Genomic DNA, 24,042 nt, shown 5'->3' with positions numbered 1-24,042 from the left:
ATTACTCTTTAAAACTAAGATAAATCATTACTTGTTTTATTGCTCTTGTTGAACAACTTTTCTTCAACACAACAGAGAAACAAAGAAATGCCAATTCTGCATAAGTTTTCAGATATTTTCTATTTCAATCTCGTTCTAAACCCTGACTCAAATTACCTGATGTATTAATTTGTACCTTGCTCTACACTTGAATTTTGCTGGTAGATGTGCTTCAAGAGACTGCAAGACGTTCAACAACAACAAAACTGCCAAAAAAAACCCACCAAAAAAACTAGAGTGTGGTGTGGATACAGTTATGAACAAAATTATGTGTTCACCCTTCTTAATAAAGTTTGCCCTTTCTGTAATTTATTCTACTGACACTGACCATCAGAACATCTGAGACTCTTGCTTGCACATGTGTACTTACAAAACTTTGGAGAACAGAAAATAGTCATTCTGCTTTTACCTAGGCCAGGAGCAGTCAGAGTTGCAACAGACCTAAGCCTTGCTTAAGTACAATAGTTTCACTGTTAAATACCCCACTTAGCACTAGAACAATTCAAACTATTTATCAATACCTCATTTTAGATCTAAACCACTCCGCTTCTGTAGAAGTTTTTATTTCTCCCCATCATTTTATTTTTAGTATGTTTTGATCAAATTATTAATGAATACTGTTTCATGCCAACAAGGCAGATATCATGGTGGGAGTCTGCCACAGACCACCCAACCAGGACAAAGATGCAAATGAAATATTCTGTAGGCAGCTGGGATAAGTCTCACCATCGCTGGCCCTTGTTCAACTTATCAGATGTCTGCTGGAAATACGACACAGCAGAGAGGAAACAGTCCAGGAGGTTCCTGGAGTGTATGGAAGAAACTTTCCTGACACAGCTGGTGAGGGAGCCAACTAGCCAAGGCATCCTGCTGGAGCTGCTGTTTGTGAGCAGAGAAGAACTGATGTGGTAGTCAGGGGCTGTCTTGGGCACAGAAGTCACAAAATTACAGTTTTCAATTCTCAGAGTAGTAAGGATGGGCATCAGCAGAATCTGCCACTTTGAATTTACACAAGGCAGACTTTGGCCTGTTTAGGAGCCTGGTTGGAGATTGGAAGGCCGTCCTGAAGTGCAAAGGAGTACAGGAAGGCTGGACATTCTTCAGGAAAGAAATCTGAAACATATAGGAACAGGCCCTCCCCATGTGGTAAAAAGACAAGCCATTGGGGAAAATTAGCCTGGCTGAATAGAGAAATTTGGCCAGAAGACATGATAAAAGGGAGTTTATAACCTTTAGAAAAAGGGGTAGGCAACTCATGAGGACTGTAAGGGTGTTGTGAGGTTACGCAGGGAGAAAATTAGGACTTAAGCACAATTAGAACTTAATTTGGCTACTGCTGCTAAAGACAATAAAAATGTTTCTATAAATGGATTAGTAACAAAAGGAAGACTAAGGAGAATGCCCATCCTTTACTGGTAACAGGGAGAAGCATAGTGACAAAGGATGAGGAAAAGGCACTTAATGCCTTCTTTGCCTCAATTACTCTTAATAGTAAGATCAATTGTTCTCTAGGTACCCAGTCCCCCAGGTTGGAAGACTGGGATGGGGAGCAGAACGTAACTCCCATAATTCAAGGAGAAACAATCAGCAACCTGCTACACCTCTTAGACACACAGAAATTTGTGGGGTCAAATTGGAACCAACCAAAGGTCCTGAAGGAGCCGGTGGAAGTGGTCCCCAAGCCACTTTCTATCATTTACCAGCAGCACTGGCTAACCTGGGAGGTCCCAGTTGACTGGAGGTCAGCAAATTTGATGTCCATCTACAAGAAGGGATGAAAGACAATGCATGGAACTACAGGCCTGTCAGCCTGACCTGGTGCTGAGAAGGAATGGAAGAGATCATCTTGAGTGCCAACACACCACATGCAGGACAAATAGGGGATCAGGCCCAGACAGCATGGGTTTTGGAAAGGCAAGTCCTGACTGACCAACCTGATCTCCTTCTGTGATAAGGTAACTCACTCAGTGGATGAGGGAAAGGCTGTGAATGTGTCTACCTGGAGTTCAGTAAAGCCTTTAAAAGCCAATGGCATCCTGTATGTATCAGCAACAGTGTGGCCAGCAGGACAAGGGCAGTGATTGTCTTCCTGTACTTGGCACAGGTGAGGCCACACCTCAAATCCTGTGCTCAGTTTTGGGTCCCTCACTACAAGAAAGACACTGAGGTGCTGGAGTGTGTCCAGAGAACGGCAACAGAGTTGGGGAAGGGTCTGGAACATAAAACTTATGAGGAGCAGCTGAGGAGACTGTGGTGGTTTAGCGTGGAGAAAAGGAGGCTCAGGGGGGACCATACCCCTCTCTAAAACTACTTGAAAGGATGTTTTAGACAGGTGGGGGTCAGTCTCTTCTCCCAGATGATAAGTAACAGGACAAGAGGAAATGGCCTCAAGTTGTGCCAGGTGAAGTTTATATTGGATATTAGGAAAAATTTATTCACTGAAAAAAGGGCTGTCAAACATTGGAACAGACTGTCCAGGGAAGTGATGGAATTACCATCCCCGGAGGTATTTAAAAGACATGTGGATATGGCACTTTGGGATAACCTGACACCACTGTGTTCACTGTAACAGTTAGACTCGATGACCTTAGAGGTCCTTTCCAACTTTAATGATTCCATGATTAAAAGTCACCTTTAGGTCAGTCATTAGTTCAGTTCGTATGTTTTTCTTACACTAACTTTCTAATACCAGGTGTACAAAATTTACATGGTTAATAAAATAAAATTAATATTCTGATCTCTCACTGAAAGTTAACTACAGTAAAATGCTTGTTTTGTGAAGATTTTAGACCCTGTTAAAGGCTTGAATGGATTTTCAGTCTTGAACTGTGTTAAATGCTTGTAGGTTTAAAGATTAACACTTATATGCAGTGACAAGAATCCAAGCTGTCTTCCTGCTAGCACTCCTCCCAAATCCCACAGTATTCCAGATCTTCCAGTTAAGCTAGAAGTTTTTCACTCTGATAAATTACAAGGAAACAGAAGATTCAATACAAAGGCAACACTATTTTATTTCAGAACAGCTTTATTAGCATATTAACTAAGATAGCATAACACATCATCGAGCTAACAGCTCAATACAATGTGCAAGTTTTAAATAAAAAAACACAACCAAAAACCTCAAAACCACAAACCAAAAAAAAAAAAAATCCAACCACAAAACCACCACACAACCCTTGTTGATTTCAGCTGAATTAAGATCACACATTGAATCTGTAACTGCAGCAAAGCCAAGTTTGCGCATACTGTTAGAATAAAACCAAGTTCAGACCTTAATGCATCAGCTACAGAATGCATCCTGGATGCCAGCCAAGTATAATACCTATCAAGCATTAAAGTATGTCTATTTTTCTGGATTGAGGGTTTTTTTTGAGTTGCCAAAAGTAACTAAGTAACTAAGATGTGTATTTGTGTAATTGGAAGAACCAATGTGTCACCCTAGTCCAGTTTCTATGCAAAAGGGAGGTGGTAACTCTACACAGATGGCTGCAATAAAACTTGAAGTTTACAAGCCAGACAAACACAGATGCTTTTTAGTTGGTTTTTTGTTTTTGGTTTTTTTTCCGTATAGCTCATTAAGAACACCTTTTCCCCATTATTTTTTTGCTGCTTGTGAAGTTCATATTAAGCTATACATTAATGCATGGGTTTATTTACTAAAAAGAAACCAAACAAAAAACCCAACAACTACCAGCCCCCCAAAATCCCCATCCAAACCAAAGATTTGTTATACCAACCTATCTGTACTTTTTCCTCAAAAAATGTGCATGTACCACATATTCAGAGCAGAAGACTGGCAGTTTCACACCATCTTACATGTTTACTACTCCATTCAATGAGATCTGTGCTTCCATAAAGAGCACAAGAATGCACACTCCGCAACAAAAGAAAATGCTGATCACATATCTACAGGAGCTCAAACACAAGAGTTTTTTTGGTTTTGTTTGGGTTTTTTTGAACCAAATACCTCAAATTGTAATTTTAAGAGTGAAATTTTGTACACTTGTTAAGCCAACTTCTTGAGGACTGCAGTCAATCAGCTCTCTGAATTTTAGATTAAGAACTGTTATATTTGTTAAGCATCTACACAGACAATATGATGTGTATAAAGATTAACTGAAAAACCTTAAGGTCCTCTTTTCTGTAGGTCCCTAATAGAATCTGGATTCAAGAAAGACAAGAATGACTTATTAATGGTTTACTCTTGGAATGACTTTAATATTCACAATGAACTGCATAGAAAATTCAGTCAAGAATCAAAATGTAATATTTCAATAAAGCTTTTAAAAAATGTTTATATTGTCTCTCCTTTAAATGTAGGTTTATCATTCAACTCAGTCACTATAAGATTCACCAAAATGTTGTTTGAGTACATCACAGTATAAGAACAGGCATCAGTTAAACCTAAAATATATTTACTGCACACAAAACAAAGGGGTCAAATCCTGTCTGAAGCTGCCCAGAACAGAGCAATACAAAATCCACCTATTTGTCTACAGGAAATGGCAACCATGTAATTTTGAACTAAAGAGAATGGTATTGACAGTAAATGTAAAAAATTAACAAATTATACAAAAACCACGCAACAGACACTCTTGCCCAAAAACCTCTAACCAAAAACCATAGCCTACCACACAACTGACAAGCCACTCCTCTAAATCCCAAATCCCCTTCAGTATATCCCAAGTGTAAATGAAAAAGTAAATGAAAAGAGCTCCAAAATCATATTTGGTCTTCTAGTAAAATATTACTAAAAATGTGGAGGGATAAATAAATAATATTTATTAACTGGTTGCACAATTTACTAGTTCTGCTCAAAGTCAGAAATATTGTACAAATTATTTTAAAGGTTCTAAGAACATAAAATATTTGGTTTATGATTATATTGAATTTTAGATGAGCAATACTAAAGCCTATCAGAAATGCTTCATGGAATAGTGGCTTGTTTTGACAAAAAAGTAAAACCAGATTCTGATGTCAGATGGAATAATATGCAACTCTCATTAGTGGCATCACTGAATTATGGCTTAATTAATTCCCAGAAAGTGTCTATCTCTACTTCCTCCTCTGAGCAGTCACACCATGACCTGGATCAAAGAACAAATCCATTGGAAAACATATTCACAGGAAAAAAACGGATGTGTGGTTTATGACATAACTACACCAGGAACTATGCCAGCGAAGCTTCAGCTACAAAACTAAGAGAGGCTGCCTCAAAGTCTATAAACAGAGCTCGCTTTTACTCTTCAAACGCAACTTATTCTAACATCTTTAACCTCATCATGCTCTGCTGTCTTCCCATGACTTTACAGGGAAAAATTAAGAATAACTGTAGCAATAAGAGCCAGGGAGTACCACTGCTGACAAAAGTATCTGTGTATCAGCTCGTGTTAGAGGCACGAAAATACTAGAAATCAGCTGGGAAGTCAGCACTGTAAGACTTCTTTTCAAAACCACACTACATTAAAAGACACACTTTCCCAATGGAAATATGTTTCTCTCTGTTCTATCTAGCTCTCTCTTTTCATTCTATCCTGTTCAGAAACCTGTAATTACAGTACACTGAGAGTACAAATATGGAGGATGACTTCATAGACAAGCAGCAATCTTTTCTATTTTGAATAGGATTCCCTCCTATTATGACTTAACACTCAGTGTATAGATCATTTAAGGAACCATGTCATGTGCTAGCTGAAAAGTAGTTACTGTATTGCACATCCAGTAGCCTGTCAGAGCTTCATGCAAGTTAAAATAAATTGCATAAATATGATCACAACTGTAAGCAAGCAATAACCGAGAAAACTGATATACATCAACCAGGTATTCCAGGAAGGCAAATCCTTGGATGAATTACTGAATACATGCAAGACTGCAGAGTACAGCATAGTCATTTGGAGAACTTACTCAGTTTAAGATGGATCATGGGATGTCACAACACAGGACTAACTTATGCATATGAAACAGACTGAGAAACTGTGGTAGGTTGACCCTGGCTGGCTGCCAGGTGCCCACCAAAGCCACTCTATCACCCCCCTCCTTAGCTGGGAGAGGGAGAGAAAACATAACAAAAGGCTCGTGGGTTGAGGTAAGTGCAGGGAGAGATCACTCACCAGTTACTGTCACAGGCAAAACACACTTGACATGGGGAAACAAGTTTAATTTACTGCCAATCAAATCAGAGTGGAACAATGAGAAATAAAAATATCTAAAAACACCTTTCCCTCACCCTTCCTTCTTCCTGGGCTCAACTTCACTTCTGATTTCTCTGCTTCCTCCTTGACAGCAGTGTAAGGGCACAGGGAATGGAGGCTGCAGTCAGTTTATCACACACCGTCTCTGCTGCTCCTTCCTCCTCAGGGGGAGAACTCCTGCTCCAGTGCAAGGTCCCTCCCATGGAACACAGTCCTTCACTCACTCCTCCATGTGAGTCCTTTCCATAGGCTGCAGTTCTTCATGAACTGCTCCAGTGTGGGTCCTTCCCACAGTCCTCCAGGAATAGGCTGCTCCAGCATGAGTCCCCCACATGGTCCCAAGTCCTGCCAGAAGCCTGCTCCAGCACAGGCTTCCCACAGGGCCACAGCCTCATTCAGGCATCCACCTGCTCTGGCATGAGATCCTGCAGGGGCTGCAGGTCAGTCTCTGCTCCACCACTGACTTCCTTGGGCTGCAGGGGCACATTTGCCTCACCATGGTCTGCACCACGGGCTGCAGGGGAATGCTCGAAGTACCTCCAACCCCTCCTTCTTCACTGACCTTTGGGTCAGTTGTTTCTGTCGCATATTCTCACTCCTCTCTCCAGCTACTGTTTTCTGCAGCAGTTTTTTCCCTCTTGTAAAATACATTACCAAGAAGCGCTACCACTGTCACTGACAAGCTCAGCCTTTGCCAACAGTGGGTCCACCTTGGAGCCGGCTGGCATTGGCTCTGTGAGACATGGGGAAAGTTTCTTGTAACTTCTCACAGAAGCCGCCTTTGTAGTCCCCCCATGCGACCAAAATCTTGACGTGCAAACCAATACAGCAAGTTTCTTCGCTGCTTTTTTTTTTAACCCTAAGAAACCTTTATCTAAAGCATGACATTCCCTTTTTTTTTTTTTGTCTAGTAGAGAAACTTCAGCCCATTTACAAAATCAGTAGGTGTGAGTTGTCCATCAGGAGCAACACTAGATATTTTGCTCTGCTGTAGAGAAACCAGCTTCTGAAGGAGTATTTTAATAGGAAGGGAGGGTGTGGTTATCTTCATCCTTGGAGGTTTTCCAGACTTTAACAGTCAATTCTGACTTGATTTAGCTTTAGCAACATTTGTGCTTTCAGCAGAAAGTTGGATGGATAACCAACCTTCACTAAGTATTATGATAGCTAGATAATAAGAAAGACACCAATGACTGTGTTTATGAAAACACATATCTAGATCACCAGGTAAATTCATGGTCCTTTGAACTTCCAGTCAGCTGAAGATCCTAACAATCCTGAAACTCCTATGCACAATTAATTAATCAGCCTTCACTGGTGGGACAAGAAAGCCTCCACTGAGCTAACCGCTAACCAATGTCCCTTATTATCCATTAACTAATTGCCATATTTGAAATAATATATTCAATATCACAAATTCAGTTACAGCTGGTTGACAGTCTTTCAAAAAATCACAACTTTTGAGAGCCAAATACTTTTCTTTCGGTTACTAAAATGTTGTGATATATAGACATGCTGCACAACACAAAAAAATATGGTACCCAGATACTAGGAAGTAAAGCATGGTATTGGCAGAAAAAAATTTGTAACAAAAGTTAGTAAATATGAAATTACAGTTCCAAAACATGTTTGAGATGGACATTCCTTCAGCATCACTGGAACTGAGTATATGAAGAAACAAACCATCTTCCAAATATGCTGGCATTGCTTACTTCTGTAATCATATATCCATTCAATTAAAGACCTGCATACACGTGTAGTATATCATCCAAAACATATTTTGTTCTAGAAATTAATCTAACTTGGATTTTTTTTAAAGCACATGCACATCACTTTAGCACACCAGCATACTTCCATGTTGTTGGAGCAGCTCCCAAATACAAGCAGTATGCAAGTGCAAATGCCCTCTCTCTTTCAAGGTGAAAGCACCAGCAGAAGTATTTGCATCCTGAAGTTCATACAGAAGGCTCAACTTCTGAAGACACAGCAATCATAGTAGACATTAAGTTCCAGAAACCAATGACTACAAGGTCTGATTAGGAACAGCAAGTATTGTTGTTTTTTACAAAAGCAAACAAACAAACAAAAGGCAGCTACAAGATGAAGATAGGTCCTGATATGACATGAACAGTTACCAATAAGAAATTAAAAATTAGGAAATACACAGACACCACTAGGAGGGAGGAATTAGCAGCTTTTGCACCTGAGGTAGGACTCTGGTCAACTTCCACAGGGGCCTATACACTAGGATCTATCCAAGCAGAAGGAGCAGAAGCATCACAGTTTTCCCAGTGATACAAATTTGCTCTCAGTGAACTGCTAGCTTCAAAGAACTGGGGAGGCAGGGGGGTGAGGGCAAAGCTATATAGCATAAAAGGACAAGCAGCAGAGGGAATAATTTGAGTATTTTTTAGGTGAAAGGTTCAGAATGGCAAATGCTGTAAAAAATTCCTAACCTTTCATTTGAAAAGTAACAAAAACTGGAAGAGGCATGAGTTAATGATATGAAAAAGAAGGGTTGCAGGGATACTTGAAAAAAGTTTCTATCCCAGGAAGACCCAGCAGGTTAGGATTCCTCAAGTTTCAAAAGAAATAATTTCCCAAGGAAAAGATATCAATCTTGATCAGAACAAATATGCATCAACTGTTTATTGTCACTTCCAAAGTAAGAACTGGGCACCACTGAATGCAGCTGCTGAGAGCCAAGCTCAGAACAGATCAGAGGTGCTTCTTCACACAGCAGACAGACAACTAGTGAGACTTCCTGCCAAAGCAAGCAGCAGATGCTAAAAGTTTCTATGGCCTAAAGGGGAGACAGCACAAGTCTTGGAGGAGAGTTGGAAGAGTTCGCAGAGAAGAATATCACATATGCTCGCCCTGTTCTTGTCTTTCCAAGAAATTTGCTCATGCCCACTATTAGCATGCAACAAGATCCTGATCTGGACAGGCACTTGGTTTGAACCAGTATGGGCAGTTTAAAGCAATGTTGCTAACAAGCTCTCGAACAAAAACAAAGCTGGCATTGCCCAGCAGTTGTTAGGTTTTAAAACTGAACAACTTATCAAGAACAGCAGGTGAAGACTGATGGGGAACAATACAGCTACTTCTACTGCCTCCATTCTACTCTTTCATCTCCACACCAACTTCACATCATCATCTGATTTTTTTCCTTCAACTGATCATTTTAAGTATACCTTAGACGTGTTATATAGAAAGATAACTATATATGAAACAACACAACACTATCATCTGATCCTGCAGTTCAGCTCTGCTGTAGGATCCACTAGAGCTGATCTAGAACGTTGGGCAGGAGCATGACCTAAACAGCCTAATAGCTTTGACAAATAAACATTTTTCCTTTGGCAGAATGTTGCCTCAAATGGTATGCAAGATTTATACCAACCTAACTGGAAAACTACTAATCCTAATGAAGTGCAAATGAAAGAACTGTTTCATGAAGCACAGTGTGACAGCATCAGTTGCCACTGCACTGCAGTCTGTACATATTAGTTTAGCAGCACTTTTTGGAGTAATCAGTTTGATTAAGTAATTAAGTAATTGCTTACAAGAATTTGCATCTTACTTATTTTTCTGCAACTTGCATAACACAGATTTTTAGCTGGAAGTCAAGAGCTGAACTGCATCATATATAATAAAAGAACACCTTTTACTAAAGGTGTATCTTGCAGATTGACTAAATGAAGAGAGACAATATGTGCATATTCACCTACATATGGTAGGTAGGTGGAGCTGGAAAATTTTAGTTGACAGTGGGTATGTAACTGAATGACTACATTTCAGTTCATATGTACTTCATATCACAGCTGCTGGTAAGGGCAACAATGATCAAGTATATTTATCCGTAGAAATCAGAGATAAGTTAGGTATTTCAACTAGTTAAGAAGTAAAAGCACCGTGCATTAGCAAAATTGTACATTTGCTTATATCTTTCATAAAAAAAATGTTACAAAGTTATAGGTAAATTATGCACAGATCCTGGCAAAGCAAGAAGCATCAACACCAGAATCTCTTTATTTCAAATAAAATTCATACAAACACGTATGCATGTTTGCATGCACAAAACAAGAACTCAATGGTTTCTTGTGAGGATAAAAAAAGACTTCTTCCCATAAACTGATTTACATAGAATTTATCCATTACATTTTTCACTTCATTGCAACTCCTTCAACTATTTGGTAAGTTAGCTGTTACCTTGGTGTGGAAACCATTAAAAACCCTCCCTCTTAAGTTTCACAGAGTAAGCATTTGAGGCCATTTCAAAAGGGCAAAGCTTGGCACAGACCAGAGCCTACACTCCTACTCCAAAAGGACTGCAGAGCAAAGGAATCAATTAAAGTTCACACACAATCTCTGAGTTGCCCACCATCACAGCATAAACAGGGTTCAAACTGTAGCCCTCAGCAAAAGCCACACAAATAGTTGCACCAGAAGAAAAAAACAAACAACTAAGTCTCCCTTATGTTCCCTGCTCTCTATTCCAATGCAACCTTAAAAACAAAAGTTGGAAAATGGGTACCACAACTACGAAACTGAATTAAGATTCTGTTTTCCTGAAGACATTACCACATACAACTGAAATTTAATTCATTAAGAAAACAATGAACTGTCCAAGTTACTCAGTAAATTTGTATAATACAAAGCTGATCATGTTAGGACCCATCTGACAGCATAATAAAAAATGGGGACAAATTTGAATTGCAAACTATTTTTTAAAAGTATGTAATTAAGACTTCCTTTGACTTTGCTAACAAGGATGCTAAAATGTTAATTCTTAACTAACTGTTTATGCTAAGGTCTGTTTCACATTTTCTCTTCCTTATGCATAACCAGTGCCTAAGTTATCAAGATATTGTGAAATATTTAATAGGGGTTTTTTCCCAGTTATTAGTCCTTACGGGAAGAAAAAGGGGGAAAACAAAACAAAAACCACACAATAACAAACAAAAAGCCCAACAACAAACCCCCACATGCATAACTATTAACAGTTCTCCCAGTACTACAAATCTGAAAGTTCCTGCCCTCTGTTACCTAGTAATTGTTTGCTTCTAAAAATCTTAGGTCTGCTTTAGAATACTTTTAGAATTAGAATCTCATAAAAAATGAAAGCCTGAAATACCCATTATGAAAGGGCCAGAAGTGATACACATAGATAGAAATTAAGCGTGCATGTGTTTAGGGACAGGAGGTATGAAAATGAAACATGGCTCCACACTGTTGGTTACATAATTATGTCAACAGCAGCATAGCAAAAAGCTCTAAAAAATCTATCCACACAGGAACTAGAACACAGGCAGTTTTAGTTTAGTCAGGTCCTTGTGTACAAAGCCCTGTAACTGTGGAATGTACTATTAAGTGTTTTCACTGAAGACTCGAGGGATTTAAAACATTTTATTGTTAAATGAGTGTAATTCATCCTGACCCAAAGACCATCACAGAAGTCAACAGAGACCTAAACTCCAATTAAACCACGTTTTTCTACAAACATGTTTTTCATATATATATATATATGTATTTTTCAAATATATATACAAATATGGCCTATAAAGTTGGGCATAGAACAATCTTCCAAGCAACTTTGTAACAGCCTTTTATACTTCAGATTACATCTTTTTAAATATACATCATTTCAAACCCTTAACTCATGCAAAGCTGCTCTCAGAATGACAAAGATTTTGTAAATAAAAATCACTACTGAATTATAAGTTCATTGGACATGTAGGTCTATCAACTATATTAACTATACCGTCAACATAGTTAGAAAGCACAGGAAGAAGTTTCTCTTTTACTCTCTATTTCACCATTCTAAAGAGACTACATAAAATGCTGGAATCAAAAAAATTGCAGAGGACTTTCCAACCAAGCTTTTCAAGTAGGTACAACAAATTAGAAAAAAAATAACTGAGAAGTGAGAGCCACTTCAGTTGCATTTCAATTGCAACAGTTAATCAGAAAAGGAAAGGCATCCTCAAAGTAGTAACACTATTTAAACAAATCTGCGTAGTGCAGACAGACTTCCAACAAAGTTCTCAATAAATTAGAACTCACTGGAGATAAACCAGCAATAGTGAATGACCTTTAGCTGACTTTCCTATAAAACAGTTCAGCAGAGAAAAAACTGGCTTCGCAACCTCCGTGCAATAATCAGTAACTACACTGAGCCACTAACACTGATCGAAGTTACCAAACAGCATGTCAGATACTCAACAAAAGGGATCTAGTCCTTCACTATGATGCAGCGAAGTCTCATTAGCCAAATTAAAGCAAAGTCCAAGACTGTTTTCAAGACAGCTTTGTTTCCTTGGCAACTGGCATGACTGACAGGCAGTATATTGGTAAAAGTCTTACTTTACAAGGCAACTTTATATTATTAGCTTGATTTAGCCAGCAATTTAGAAAAGCTAACTATACTTGCCTGAAACACATCCTGAAGTAACTTAGTTAAAAGTCAAATAAAACACCAGCAGAGTGAATCCCAGAAAACAGACTCCAAGAAGCACTTCAGGAGGCCATGAAACAGCGACACAGCTTAGTCATGCCTAACAAAAACTTCTGTTCTCCAAATAATACTCCAAGGTTTTTTTAACAAAAACTAGCTATGAGGTACCTTTTTCATATCAAAGACAAATTTCCCCCATGCTGTAGATTCCTATTCAAATGCTTAACAAAAAATACAGTTCATCTGGTAAATTTCCCAATAGCGACTGACATTAAAATGAGGTTTAACAAGCTGTTTGGGAGAGTATGTCCATCAAGTACATGGCATCTACCTGTTAACATTCCAATATAGTCTTCTCCCAAGAATTCATTTCCCATTAGGGTAACCCCCATGCTGTCAAATTCCCCCTATGGACAATTCTGTCTTTCCCTTGGGTAAACTACATGGAACCCTAACCACATCCCAGGGGCACCTGCCAGAGAACTGATACTCATGGAAATCTCCTGTAAATTTCCTGCATTCAAGGAAGTGAAATTTTCTTTAGAATTCACACGAGAAACTGAGTCATGTAAATATTGGCTTTAATATAATCATTCACAGCTTGTTGGGGGCGAGAAGGAAGAAAAGAAAAAAAAAGGAAAAATAAAAACCACACTTTATAAAAGTGAACAATGTTTACTCAAAAACTGACAGTTCCACCGCTAATCAGTTTACTGTATAGGGATGTGTGAATTGTACAAATAAATGCAAATATGTTGGAGCGTATGAAAACACAAGGACACAAATTAATAGGGAAACTCAGTTTTGAAAGGTTAAACTAAACCTAATTACATCATCTGAATTTGTTCCCAGCTACGAAGATAAACACATGCAGTGGTCTGGCCACATATAAAAAGAAGACAAACATCCCTAGTTTTGGCTGGCAGTTCTCTATTGCTGTTTACCTCATTTTCGGTTTTTTACTTTGGTTGGTTGCAGAGGAGAGGCCTCAAGAGCCTGGAAGAAGTTGCTTGTAACTCAGACTAGTTATAACAGTTAATTTTCTACCTCAACTGTGAACAAAATATCTTGGTCTCCTGGGCATCATCCCCTAAGTGCTTATGTCTGATTTGTGAAAATGTTTCTTTGAGAGCAAACTAAGAACTCTGCTTTAATTTTATATGTGATTCAATTTAGGTCCTGCAATTATATATTTCGGCATTATCAGTGGTAATAAGTTACTTTCTCTGAGAGTCTAGTCTAAAAATTGATAAACTGAGTGAAAAATTCACTTTACTTGCTGTGTCAGCTTTTAAAACTTTGTAGCTGTTGTGCCACAACTGCAAGGGGAAACTGAGCAAACTATAAATGGAAGCTTTATATTTAGAATTTTAAAGCTACTGCTTTTTTTTTTTCATTTCCAGAAAGGAAAGATAAGACAGTGAGAGATTAATCTTGTAAAAGTGAGTAAGTATGGTTTTATCCACATATGCCACTGATCAGTTCAATTGCATTTATCCATTAGGAGTTTTTTTGCAAAAAAAAATGGTGGTGTAGTACCTGGTCTTACTTTCACGGGAACTTTCAAATTAACAGTTTTATTATTTTACTGCTTTTTATTGAGTAGGAGTTTCCATTATGTGACTGACAGGTTACAGATTACCCTATGCTACAAACCAGAGGACTACTAAGAAACCCACAGTTCTTTGCCATCTTCAGCATACAGAAGAAGAAAGGCAAAAGGGTAAGAGTCCAGAAGACGCTCATCTTGAAATATCAAATTCTTGTTTGTCTTTAGAAGAAAACTAAAGTGGTTCCAGAGCAGTGTAATTGCACCTACGGAGCTTGATGCTAATACTTTAACCAAATATAACCTGACAAAATATTCAATATGTAGAATGGCAAAAACATCTCTTTATAAACATGAAATTCTGATTAAATCTGTATCAAAGACTCTTATTACTGATCAGAGACTTTGAGATTTTTCATCATAAAAGACAAGTTAATAGATCTTGATCACAGTTATTGCTTTCAACATAATACAAAGTTTTCAGACCACTGGTAAGATAAAATTAATCTCAAATTTGATTCAGGAGATAGGAAAGCATTGCTATAAAACAGCATGAAGCATTTACAGCACATAAACTAAAAATCAGACATTATAAAGCACAGAGAGTATTTTTATGAGAGACATGTGAAAGACAAAATCTGTGGGAAGAAGAAAGGTACAGATCAACAGTTAATTAAAAAAAAAAGTCCTCAGAGATAATTTAATTATTCCAACTAAGTCCCAGAGATTCTATATTTTCCTCAGTTCTAATTTCTTCTGAAGATAATAAATGTCAATATGCTTAAGAATAAGAGAAAAAAATACATCAGTGAAAATCACAAGATATAGTTGTGGTTTACCTGAAATCACATCTATTAAACTGCTTTTGGAATTAGCCTTATAAAATCACCTTGTATGGTAGGGTATTGAATGCATGGATATCATGATTAAAAATTTTTCTTAAGCAAAACAAAACCAAACCCAAGCAATGCACTGTGTGCAATTGTTTTCACTGATGCCCACCAACTAAGCTGACTGCAAATTGTCTGAATTCATACAGGGCTGAGTGTGTATTTTCATCCTCCTCTGAACTCAGTCTCAGTGCTAACACAAATAAGGCACATTTGCCCTTTTTCTTCCTCGGCCCTTTTAAAGATAAAGAAATCTTTAGTACAACTGCAAATTCCTAGTAGCTTGTGTTACTGTTCTTTCGTAGGACTTTTCAAAGTAAGAGACAGAAGGAAAAATATACACTTCGTAGTGCTATGACTGTCTTCCAAGACAAAAACCCCCTCTTAAATGCCAAAACTATACTACAGCAAGCTTTACTTCAAAAGCGGTTTAATTAAATTTTTTCTTAAGCTAAAACTGAGGGTGCCCATTTTTTTCATGGTTTTTTTGGGTAGATCTTCGATCTAACATTAAACAGTCAAATCGATACAAAAATGCAACTAACTTGACATATTACAAATAAAATTTAGCAAACAGACATCTTCAACTGCTTTTTAGTACAAAAAAGCATGAAAAAGTGGAGAAATCCATCAAAACCAGTGGTTGCGTTTTTGGTTTCCATCAATACTATTTTACTGACCAACTAGACTGAACTATAAGCACTCACATTAACTGATGAACCTGAATATGTATTTCCTCAGTAAATTAAGGTATTCAATAAAATAAGTAACTGTGGTTGCAGCTGTTCCAGTAAACATCTTCTGCCCTTGGAGACTAAGATTACTTTGGTGAGGCGGGGAGGAGGAGGGGAGCAGATGATATTGGTGTAGTGGGTGGCTCCAGTCAGGTGCAAAAAAGGGATGAAAGAAATTTAACAACTGTGCTGGGTATTTTTCATGTGTGACATGAGGAAATTAGGAAAAAAAAAAAAAAAGTAAAAGCACAGCAACAAACTTCCCAGTTGTCTTAAAATGATCTGCTTTCATAATGTCCAAAGCCATACCTCTGTACAGAGCACATAAGAAATGTGTAACAGAAATCTATTTTTAAGGTTTCTGCCAGATGGGTAAACACCTCAAACACACCCACAGATACTAATGAAAACCACCTTGGCCTCCTTCAGGAAGTCATTCAACACTTCATAGGAAAAAAAAATAGGAAGTTGTTGATAAACTGCTTGCAAGAACTACTTCCTGTAGGAAAAATAATTACAAGACTTGTTTGCTGGACAATCAGTTAACTTTTCCTCACACTACAACATGAGAAGAGGTATTACACAAGCTTTGTAAGATTTAAAAGCATAACTCTGAGCTAAAACGATACACGAGTAACTCTAAAATTGATCAAAACTTATTTTTTCTTTCTGCAAGTTGTTGCCTGCTACTCCCATGGTATATTATCTTTTGCCTAGAGAGCGATCCTCAATCTTTCTCCATAGTTCACCAAAATGTCAACCAGCAGCTGGCTAACAGGAAGCGGTTAAAAAGCAATGCAATTGACATCACCACACAAACCAAGCATGGCTTTTACACTGCCTGTTTAAGAAAGGGCACAGCAATGCTGGGATGAGTCAGACCTGACCACTTACTAACCAGGCAAGTCTTAACTGATGAGTTCAATTTAAGGAGCAGTATCAGTAAAAAAATATGATTAGTTTTACCAGCTGTATAATAGTGGCCTTAACTCACTGCTCAAAATCATCACTAATGGAAAATTATACTCAGAAGAACTGCTCATAACAGTGAGATTAACATTAATGAGTGGAATTCTGGCAAATCATATGTTGGGCATTCATACATTTATCTAGCTGACTAATTTATAAGAGTAGCTCTTGTTCAGACCCTACACCGTCACTCTCACCCTCTTTTAATATTGATGGACATGTGGGGTGCATACATTAAATACATGGCCAAATAACTCTGTGCATGTATCTGTATAATATATATATACATACACACACAGAGGCAATTAAATATTTTCTCTCCCACATACACTACTTTCATTTCTTTGCACAAACTACTATGCTTGCAGTACTTGACCCATCGATTAGTGGAAGTGACTGTAATTCTAAAGTGTATTAAGTACAGTACTCAATTTTACTTTATTCTGTTTGCACCGCAGTATATTATGATAACTATAACCATAAGGCTTACTGACATCTGGAAAAAATATAACATTGTTACCTATTCTGCAAAGGTCTTTCTAGAGCCTGGTTACCAGACTGTTCATGGAGTGGCTACAGAACAGAGCAAATGGAAACAAAAAGCAGTGCAGCCAACTCAAAAAAAAAAAAAAAAAGCTGAATACTTGGAACAGACACCAAAAATCTGCATATGGTAGAAGGAACCACTCTAAATGTATTTAGAATCAGAAATCTTAGTATTCACATTTCAAGCAAATGTTTAAGGTATAACTAAGCAAGACGTTAGTCTTTAACAGGCTTGTAGATGTGAGATAGAACTTAACACTGAAAAAATCTTTTAATATACAAACTTGCTACTCAAAGCTAATTCTTACATTTCTTTTGACTTCCTACACATACAGAGCAAACATTCTGCTAATACTTGAAATGCTTAAAATCTTCATGAACTCCAATTAACTCCGTGGATCTCACCTATAGATAGTATTAAGCAACTTTTTAGGAACAACACTTGTTCTTCAAGTGTGAACAGAGCCTTCTGAACTGTCCTCATTAGACTCTCCCATACCACAGCATCACCCAAGGAAAGCCAAAATAAAACAGCAGATTACGCCGTTTAAAATCTCCCAAGGTCAGCATGTGACCCAGCAGGGAGAGGTTCAAAAAGTACAGCCTTTATTTTTCTTCCTAACAACATGGTTTGTTTCCACTCCTTTCCCCTTCAAGACACATCCTTCGCAGCTAGCAGCTCTTTCAATCATTTACTTTGGATGTCTGCTTGAGAACAAACGATCTTGCTCATGCAGATGAGTTTGCCAGACTTGTGTGTACTTTCCACTCTCAGGCTCTTTATTGTTCTTGATGAAACCTGACCCTTTGAAATGGATACCAGGACACCAAGAAAGGACAAAAAAACTTGCAGAAAAAAGAAAAGACTTTTTGCGGTAATAATCAAACCACAGAAAAAGCTTTCCAAGAATGTATCTTTTACTCTGCTTTCACCTGAATGAGCATAATTAAAAAAATTTATTATAATAGCATGAAGACACTTTTTCATCTTTTAAACTGTTATATTTTTCTGTAAATTTGACAATCAAAAGCAAACACTTGTGGTAGTAAAACTTAAAAACTAAATATCTATTTTTTGTGCTTCATAAGCTGCTCTTTAAGAGGTTTCACTAACACAGTCAAAACAAAGCTTGCTTTTCATTTCAAAACACGGTCTGTTCTTTCCTCAAGGTCCAATGAGCTACAGTTCCCAAACAGCATAAACTTACATAGCTCAAAAAAAACTTCTACTTGTGCCTGCTGAAAAGTTCACATTCTAGAACACACTGATTTTTTACAAAATATCCCATCTTCAGGCTCTATAGATAATGCTTATTTTCATGCTCCTAATAGAGAATGATTATTTTCAAAAAACAACCTTCAGGCTAAATGTCAGACAACTACTGCAGCCTCTTTTTGGTTAAAAAAAAAAAAAAAGAGCTAATTTCTCTGTATGGAAACACCAAAACACCACTACTACAGGAACAGAACACGTTTTTAAGAGATTCTGCAAGTTCCACTTTCATTGCAGACAATGTAAATTTGTTTTTCAAGCTACAGACTCGACTACTTCAATTGGATGCACATATTAATGTCTAAGCAAGAAAGGTAGGGATAAAGGTGTTTTTCTTGGCTGAAACAAGTTTTACATAAGTAACACAGTGTTGCCTCTCCTGGTCCTGAAAATGACATGTAATGGGTTACTTAGAGACTTGCAGTAAAATAAAAAGTTCAAAATACAGTCAAAATATTTGAGGGCAAATTATGGTCTTGGTGGGCACACTTTCTGAAAGAGATGGACAAGCTCCTGCTGTTTTAGAAAACTGCACAGAATAAAAGAAAATGCTCCCTGATGGATTAGGTGTCAGATGGCTAGCATGTGTAGCCTCTCTTCAGTTATAGAAAAGGTGATACTAATTTCACTGTGTGCAAAAGCTACAGCTGTAGGAACATGAAACAATGTTACAAGTTCTGTAATTTCCCTTTCATTGCAAGGAATTTCACTGCAAAGAAGTTACAGACCCAAAATACCGCACTCAAACACATATATTAATTTCCTCATGAACAGAGAGTACACAAAAACGTTTTGATTGTGTATTTACACAACTGTCCTAAATCAAGAGATAAGAAGTCTTGATATACAGTCACTAGAAGAGTTTCTAAAGTTACTCTATATTTTAACATCTGTACTATAAAAATGAGGTAAAATATATCTTGACCTTCATGACAACTCTGACAAGATTCAGCAAATCCAAAAGTCACATTGTTTAAAAATCACTGTGTGCGCTTCACTGATTTTTAGTAGACAATATAACTGGTAACATTCTTCAGCTAAGATTAAGGTAGGATGAATATTCACAGAGTATCATACAGTTCTAGAAACAGCAGAGAGCTGGTATGGGAGAAGTACAGAAGTGGCAAGCTCTCCTACTTAAAATTAGGAGCATGTTTTTATTTTATTATTTATTATTTATTTTTATTTTGAATACGTATTTTAAACACAATGAAATTTACTAAAATTCAAAGACTGTAAAAAAAGTATAAAATATATCCCCACAAGCACCAAACGATACGGCTAACTGAAAAGAAATTTTACTTACTTAAGAAAGTATCTCTGTCCAGATGGTGTCTTAGCCATCTCCCAGCCTGGTGGCAGAGGTACATCATCAGGGATCTCAAATGAAGACTGGCGGAGATGTTGAGAAGATGGAGCTCCAGGTCCAGTCACTACTCCAGAGGGTGTAAGCGTCCCTGGAGAAACAGCTCCCAGCTGCAGTGATGCTGGAGAGGAATGAGCTCGGACATGCTGTGGGGTCAGGGCTCCTGCTGTCCCTGCATCAGTGCTAGCCTGCCAGGAGTGAAATTATTCCCATTAAGATTCTTATATTTCAGCAGAAATGCAGCTGTCAAACGACATTTCACTTTAAATGAACCTTTCAGGAGAAATTCGTAAGTCATTCATTCTAAATTTTGCTTATTTTTTAACTGATGCTGTTCAAGAGCACCTCCAAGTAATTTGGTTAATTAGCATCACAAAAGCCCTGGTGTAAGTGAAGACATATTAACACTAAGTATGTGCTAAGCGCCCTTAGTTTAACTTTGAAAACTACAGTTCTTACTCCTTGGTGCAGGGTTAAAAAAAACAAAATTGCCCGCAGTCAGCAGACCTCATACAGTATTGAGTGGTTCATTACTGGACTGTACCCACTCACTACCATCACACCCACTTTCTGCTGGAGGAGGTAATTTCCCACTCTCCTTTTGAAACAAGGGTGTGGGGGTTCAAGTACACCCACACACACACCCTCTGTAGGGGTTTAAAAGATTACACGAAGAGAAAAGCAACAGAGAAATGCCAACTCGCAGCAGTGAGTTCCAATGGAGGAAGACTCACGAATTCAACCATAAAGAAACCACATGTGAAAAGACTGAACACAGAATTTCTTAGCAAACCACACTTTCGAGAGTTTAAAGAGTCTGTCCATGCTTTATTCAAAGCAAAGCTTCAGGAAATGGTTGAATCAGTCAATCAGAAATGATTCACAAAACCATTCACTGGAGCCATCAGTTACAAGTACAAAGAATGTCCTTGGCAGTAGTAAATACAGATCCAACATGGTACAGAAAAGGCAGCTCAGAAGACTTGATTGAAGTAAAAATGGCTTTTTGAAATATATTTGCCAATTAACCGGTTTTAGAGATAGAGCAGAACGTGGATACCCATAATGAGATGCAAGTATCAGCCCTTGTCACACCTCTCTACACAAGGTATTGCACCATATGTGAGGCCCCACTTACGCACTCTTAAGGAGACTGACAATTCTGCTTCACTCCATCTGTATGCAAACACAGGTGAAGTTCCACGTATTCGACTGGGAACGAATTACCTTGCACTTACATTTAAACAAAATAGGCAAGTAGCAAATCCACTGAATTTGTGGCATTTTGATTCCTGAGAATCAGGAGAAACTGCAGAAAACCAAAGACGACTTCTTTAAACAGAATGTTTTTGTGGTAGAACTGAACAGAAAGGAAAGTGATAATAGTCATATTTTAAAAGTCCACAGTGAAGCAAAATATTCTCTGGCTTTATCTGGCTTTCAAGTTTATATTTTAACAACCACCGAGTGGTACAAGGAACAGCGATCCAACTAAATATGCATTACAGATGAAGAGTAACATACACAAGGAAGATAAGGCTAAGCTTAAAAGTACAAGCTGTAGGAACATCACAGACGTTAAGTGCATTTCAAACACGATAGCTATTTAACTGTAGTTACTGTATTTAACAAGACACAGCACCAAGTGTTAGGTGAATGTCTATCTATTCAGTTGTGTACACAATGGAACTGCGATAAGATTTGCACGAGTTGGAAAAAGACTATACATAAAAATCTTATTCCTTGCTGGAATCCGCATGTTATTAAAGCTCTGCAACTCAGAAGCTAGCAAAATTACAGAAGCAACTCAGCTGCACTCCTTTCAATTTTCTTTTCAGTCTTGCTATATGAAGGCCAGACTGACTTTTCGAGTATTTGGAAAATGAATTAACTCCTAGGCTGCGAGAGTACGTGCCAAGGTTCAGCCTGGAATGAACTTCAGAAGTCAAGTTATAAATCCTTCAAAACAGAAGTTTAATAATGGAAATGTTGACAGACCCTTAACAACAAGGGTACTAAGCACCAGTCCACACACCGAGTTTCACTTTTACTGGCTACACAGATAAAGTGACAATAGCCAAAAATAAAACCTATTTTATAGCATAGCAACAAAGTTCATTACTTAATAACACGCGAGTAGGTAGGCACAGCCTCCTGCCAAAAAAGTTGGTAAGCGTGGCCTAAACGCTAACTTTCAGCCGTATTTGCACCAGCACTTAGGTCTTGGCACTAAAGTCCCTCCACTTGAAGACGAAACGCTCCCGGAAGCCAAGCGACGACCCTGCTCCACATCCCCACCCCGCTCCTCCTCGGCCCTGCCCCCGCATCGCCCCTTCCCCCAGGCCCTGCCCCGCCTCCCCCTCCCGGCCCTGCCCCGCATCCCTCCCCCGCTCCCTCGTCGGCCCTGCCCCGCATCCCTCCCTCCCTCCCTCCCCAGGCCAGCAGGGCTGAAGTCCCACAGCTCCGAGTCCAGCGACTTCCAGGATGCGAGAGGTGCGGCCGGCCGGACCCTCGACGCCGTCAGACCTGATGTCTGGCTCAGTTTGGAATTAACTTCGGATGTGCGTGCGTCTATACGTGGGAGGGTTAATCCTACTCTACCCAGCGAAGTGCCGAAATGGTGGAAAAGCTACATCCATATTGTCTGACGGGGCGGGGGGGAGTAGGTTTGGCACCGCCTCATCAGCCCCTCCACAGAAGGCAGGGAATTGGACCGCAGAGAGAAATTTTCCCCGTCTTCCAAGCAAAGCGTTTTCACCCAAGTTTTAGGGGCTCACCCCCACCGCCGCGGTCCCGGCGAAGCCGAGACAGCCAAGGAGCGGATGTGGAGTCCGAGGCCACGCCGGACACCGGGACGGGGCCAGCGCCCGCCCGCCCCGGCCCCGGTCCGGATTCCCGTCCGCGTCCAAGTGCGAGAGGCGCGACAGGGGCCGCGCGGCGCCCCCGCTCCTGGGGAAGAACCAATGAAGGGATGCGGGCGACAGACTCCCCCAGCGGGCGGCACCGAGCGCCCCGACAGCCCCGGCCGGGCGCCCCCCGCCCCGCTCGGCCCCGCGGATTCCGCCCCGGCCCCCTCCCCCACACGCCTCCCCCTGGAGAAGATCGGCGGCGGCGGCGAGAGGGAGCTCGGCCGGGCCGGGCCGCCCCCCGCCCGCCCGCGGCGCGGCCCCTCCTCCGCTCCCCCTCACCTGGCGGGAGTGGGCCTTGGGCTCGGGCGGCTTGAAGAAGGAGTCGGGCAGTTTCCGCAGCCGCATGGGCAGCGTGTGCGGCACGTTGGCGCCCTTGGGGTTCATCACGGCGTTGAAGAGCGCCTCCAAGTCGGTCTCCGAGTCGCCCCGCACATGGACGATCTGGTGCCCCGCCGGAGGGGGCCCCGCGCCCGGGGGCTGCGCCGCGCCGGCCGCGGCCCCCGACACCCCGCCCGGGGGCTGCGGCGGCTGCTGCTGCTGCTGCGGGGCCGGGGGCTGCGCTGCCTGCGGCGGCTGCTGCGCTTGAGGCTGCCCGGGATCCATGGCTCCGTCAGGACCCCCCGGCGTTTCCCTGGCGGGGCTCGACGGCTCAGAGCCCGGATTCCCAGCCCCGCATGCCCCGCTCCCCGGGCCGCGGCTCGTCCTTCTGTCGCCGGTACTTTCTCACCCTTCCGTCGAGAAATCGACCCGGCCGCAGCAACTGGCAAAACAACTTTGACCGTGCGGCGCTTCCCCGAGCCCGGCCCAGCCCGGCCGGCGCCTCTGTCCCGGCGGCGGAAACTAACTCACACAACACACCAAACAAAAGTTCGCAGTTACGCCCGCCCGAATCACTCACTCTCCGCCGCCGGCCCCGCCCCTCCTGAGCCCGCCCGCACCGTATCCGACCGAGGCAGCCTGGTGCCTCGCCGCGCTCCTGCGCGCGCCCGCCCGCACCGCCTCCCGCACGGGGCGCTCCCGGCGCGGGGGCCGCTGCCCGCACCCTGCACCCCCGCACCCCGCACCCCCGCACCCCGCGCCGGGCCTGCACTGCGCCCGCCTCGGACCGCGCTCAGCTCG

At 40.5% G+C, this 24,042-nt stretch overlaps 1 protein-coding gene across 4 annotated transcripts in view; it reads right to left on the bottom strand.

Annotated features, from left to right (window-relative positions):
* YAP1 (Yes1 associated transcriptional regulator) overlaps positions 1 to 23,814 on the bottom strand; it is an 89,465-nt gene extending 65,651 nt beyond the window's left edge. For 3 of the 4 annotated variants that reach the window (XM_050333270.1, XM_050333272.1, XM_050333271.1), the window contains exons 1-2: positions 23,203 to 23,814; positions 19,955 to 20,202 (exon numbers count right to left, since the gene is read on the bottom strand). In XM_050333270.1, coding sequence (XP_050189227.1) covers positions 19,955 to 20,202; positions 23,203 to 23,526 — 572 coding nt within the window. In that variant the 5' untranslated portion in view covers positions 23,527 to 23,814. The remainder of the gene's footprint in view (positions 1 to 19,954; positions 20,203 to 23,202) is intronic. The other variant, XM_050333273.1, reaches the window with a different exon arrangement.
* Positions 23,815 to 24,042: the final 228 nt, after the last annotated feature.

Source organism: Myiozetetes cayanensis, unplaced genomic scaffold, assembly GCF_022539395.1.
Source record: "Myiozetetes cayanensis isolate MyiCay16 unplaced genomic scaffold, myiCay2020 scf5-8, whole genome shotgun sequence".
Taxonomy (NCBI): Eukaryota; Metazoa; Chordata; class Aves; order Passeriformes; family Tyrannidae; genus Myiozetetes; species Myiozetetes cayanensis.
This window is presented reverse-complemented; position numbering and strand designations above follow the sequence as displayed.